Source organism: Hipposideros armiger, unplaced genomic scaffold, assembly GCF_001890085.2.
Source record: "Hipposideros armiger isolate ML-2016 unplaced genomic scaffold, ASM189008v1 scaffold_186, whole genome shotgun sequence".
In the NCBI taxonomy this organism is placed as follows: Eukaryota; Metazoa; Chordata; class Mammalia; order Chiroptera; family Hipposideridae; genus Hipposideros; species Hipposideros armiger.
Window position 1 is genome coordinate 612,819 of NW_017731536.1, and position 3,451 is coordinate 616,269.

At 48.2% G+C, this 3,451-nt stretch overlaps 1 protein-coding gene across 1 annotated transcript in view; it reads right to left on the bottom strand.

Annotated features, from left to right (window-relative positions):
- The window catches only part of LOXHD1 (lipoxygenase homology PLAT domains 1), a 158,805-nt gene that overhangs the window by 76,061 nt on the left and 79,293 nt on the right, over positions 1-3,451 (bottom strand). The window contains exons 19-20 of the mRNA XM_019652717.1: positions 3,409-3,448; positions 1,470-1,630 (exon numbers count right to left, since the gene is read on the bottom strand). Of these exons, the coding sequence (XP_019508262.1) occupies positions 1,470-1,630; positions 3,409-3,448 (201 nt within the window). The remainder of the gene's footprint in view (positions 1-1,469; positions 1,631-3,408; positions 3,449-3,451) is intronic.

The following is a 3,451-nucleotide window of genomic DNA, read 5'->3' on the forward strand; positions in this document are numbered from 1 at the left end:
TTGGGAGTGGGGTGGGGGTGGGGGGCTCACATGGTGTCCCTGCCAGTTGGGCCACTCTAAGGGCACCTATCATGCTGATGGGTCCTCTTCCCAGATGCTTGACACTTTTCAAAGCCCTGTCCTATCAGTTCCCCCACTTATATGCTGGGGAAACTGAGGCTCAGGGCTGTTTCATGAGTTGCCCAGTGTCCCATAATTGGAATCCAAACCTGGATAAGAACTCAGGTCTTCTAACTCTCTGTTCATGAAGTCATGATGCAGCCCAAACCACCTTTGCGAGAGAATTATCAGCCAAAATGGAGCCCAGGATCCCTGGGAAAGAGGAATTTCTTCTCAGCTACTGAGTGGTTGGGCTCTGGGCCTGCTGAGTCCCTTCTTTAGCACACTGGCTCTCCTCTCCAGCGTTTTCCAGGTCACAGCACCCCTGCAATCAACCTCTCCAGGGAGGCCCATTTGCTGTCCCCACTCCCCCATCTGTCTGCCCAGCTATGAATGCATCTAAGCCACCTAGCCCGTTAGCATTCAGAAGATGTGCTGCTCTGTCACATCTCCATGACTGGTCACAATTTCCCAAGCACTTCCCCTGACTCTGGCTATTTTGAGCCTTCCATGAAGCAGGCCAGACAAGTATTATGAAGCTGGGTTTGAACTGGTGAAGAATCTGAGGCTCAATGAAGTACGATGCTAGGGCTTTTGCCTCCTCCTCAGTGTAATAAGGGGTTAGACTCAGTGAGGTTCCCTCCATCACTAACGTTCTATACACCTGCGACCCTGGCCCAGCTCAGCCAGGCTCTTCTCTGCTGGGCACTGGGTTTAGGACTCTTTGCTGAGGGCCCAGCTGCTGTGGCACACACACACACACACACACACACACACACACAGCACCAGCCTGAACATGCTCCCTGCACACACAAACCTGCAGACACACACCTGCATGCAAACACACACTCATGTTCCATCTAAAACATTCATGTGTGCCCCAGTGGGCATCACCCTTGCATCCTCCTCTCCTGCCAACATGCTCCCATTCTCGTCTCTTTTTCTCCTCTATTCAAAGGGAAGTGTTGAGGTCCAGGGCACTCAGCACACAGCCAGGACACTCCAGAGCTTCCCAATATCCTGCCTGGGAAGCATGGCCCTGCCCTCAGGCTGACAGAGACGTACAACCAGAGGCCACAGGGCGGGCCATATTTTGCTAAATTAGATTTAGCGACTCTAGCGGTTCTCAGAATTGGCAGCACATTGTATCACTGGTAGAGCTTTGAGAAGCATCTCCAGAAAACATCCCACCATAGAGGTTCTTACTTAACTGATCCAGGTGTGGACCTGGCAGCACTTTTTTCTTAAAGCTTCCCAGGTGATTCTAATGAGAATCCAGAGACGAGAACCATGAATCTAGTCCAATGCCTTCATTTGCAAGCACCCACTGGGCCTGCTGTTGGCACCCCCACTGCCTTACCCCAACATACCTGGAACGTGTCTGTGGCTGCCCGATTGAAAATTTTTGAGCGGCTGGAGAGGTAGAGCACCTCTGTCTTGCCTTTCTCGCCATAGATCTGTATGTAGACACGGGCAGTGGTGTACGCGCCGCCCACATCCCCCGTCAAAATCTCAACCTCATAGTGGACCACTGGGGGGCCATATGGAGGAGAAATGGGACATTTAGTAGTAGAAACAATGATAGTAATAATAACAATGATAGTAATAAAACAAATATTTCCTGAACCGGTACCACATGTCTGGTGCTTCACAGGTGCTATCTCATTCAATCCCCTCATTTATATGATGAGTAAGTACTATTATTCCCATTTTGCAGGTGGACAAACTGAGGCACAGAGGAGTAGAGTAAGTAGCGGGAGTGGCAAACCCAAGCAATCAGACTCCAAAACCCAGCTATCTACTATACCACACGTGTACTCTGGAAGCAGTAAGGCAGAGTAGTCAATATACCAGCCCTAGTATACTAATATAGGTAGGTGGGTATATAGAAATACCCTGATATATAGAAAACAACACAAATGAAAAAAATGAGGCTACCAATAACTCCACTGTACCATTGTACAGAAGATGAAATGTTATCATCGTACAGTAAATATCTCATCTGCAAACAATATTTGCATAGTCATAATAATGCAAAAATTGAATACTGACTTAATTTTATTGAAGGCTGGAAGGGGTGTATGTGTGCAAGCACACACTCGTGCATACGCATGCATGTTGCAAGAGTTAAATCATCCTTGTCCATAATAGGAAATCAGTCATTGACCTGACTAAAGAATCAAGAAATTGTTTTATGCACATTATTAAAACCATGGAGACACATTTCAGGAGAAAAAGCTAAAGTAATTTAAAAGTTGTTGCCTCTAAAGAAGGGGAATGGGGTAGGAGGAAGGGAACTACTGCTCTTTTTACCTTTATCTTGTTAACTAGGACCTGTATTGCTCTGATGGAAATTAAGTCCTAACTTATAAAAAGAGGGGAGGAGTTGATGCTTCACGCTGGCAGGTACAGTTACAAAGCGTGTGTATGTGACATAGCCCTCAAGGAACCTGCAGGTGAGCTGGGGAGAGAAAATGCACACATGAAAAGACACAAGGAGGTGTGGAAGAAGAGCTGCGTTCTTAGTGGGGTTCTTTCTCAGAGACCTTGCCTGTGAGAGTGGGCCTTGGGCAGTTGAAGTCAGGATAGGTATAAGTGCAGGGGTGAGGAAAGTGACACTCTTTGTGCCAGGTTTTGGACCCACTGTCTTCCTCGCCCTCTAGATAACCTCTTGTTTCTCTGAGCCCTACCATAACTATGGTTCTCGCATGATGTGCAATGGGTGGCCAGGTCACCTGGAACTTCACCTTCACTCTCCACCCCACACCATTGCTAACCCCTCATCCCGCTTCATTGTCTTCATAGCTCTACTTGGCACTGCAGTATATATTTACGATTTGTCTCCCTGGTGGAATATAAAGCCCACAGGCTTTGATCTGTTTTGCTCATGGCTGCCTCCACAGAGCCTAGGGTCGTTCTGGCTCAGGGAAACATTCAGTATATATTTATTCAATAAATGAATGCATAAACAGCTTTATCTTCCTCAGCCAGCCTTCCCAGGGAAGACATGGACTATGCCCACTCGTACACAGGGCTGAGAATATACATACATTCCTTAGTGAAGTCACTTGCTGCCTGTAGCCCAGCACAAAATGTTCCATCCTTTGAGTCCTCGGTTTCCCCATCTGTACAATGAGCCCTTCTTCCCTCCCAGAACCATGGTACCAGAGGCAACTGGAAGCCTTCATTATCTCCCCGCAGCCTCCCCCTTGAGACAAGACCCCAGTCACCCCACAGTCCCCCCTTCTTCCCCACTACCCCTCCCCCAGGAGAGCAACGTTGAGAGTCCCACCCCTGCCACCTCCGTACTTTTCTGGATCTCCACAACCTCGCTGGGATACAGCTCCACCTG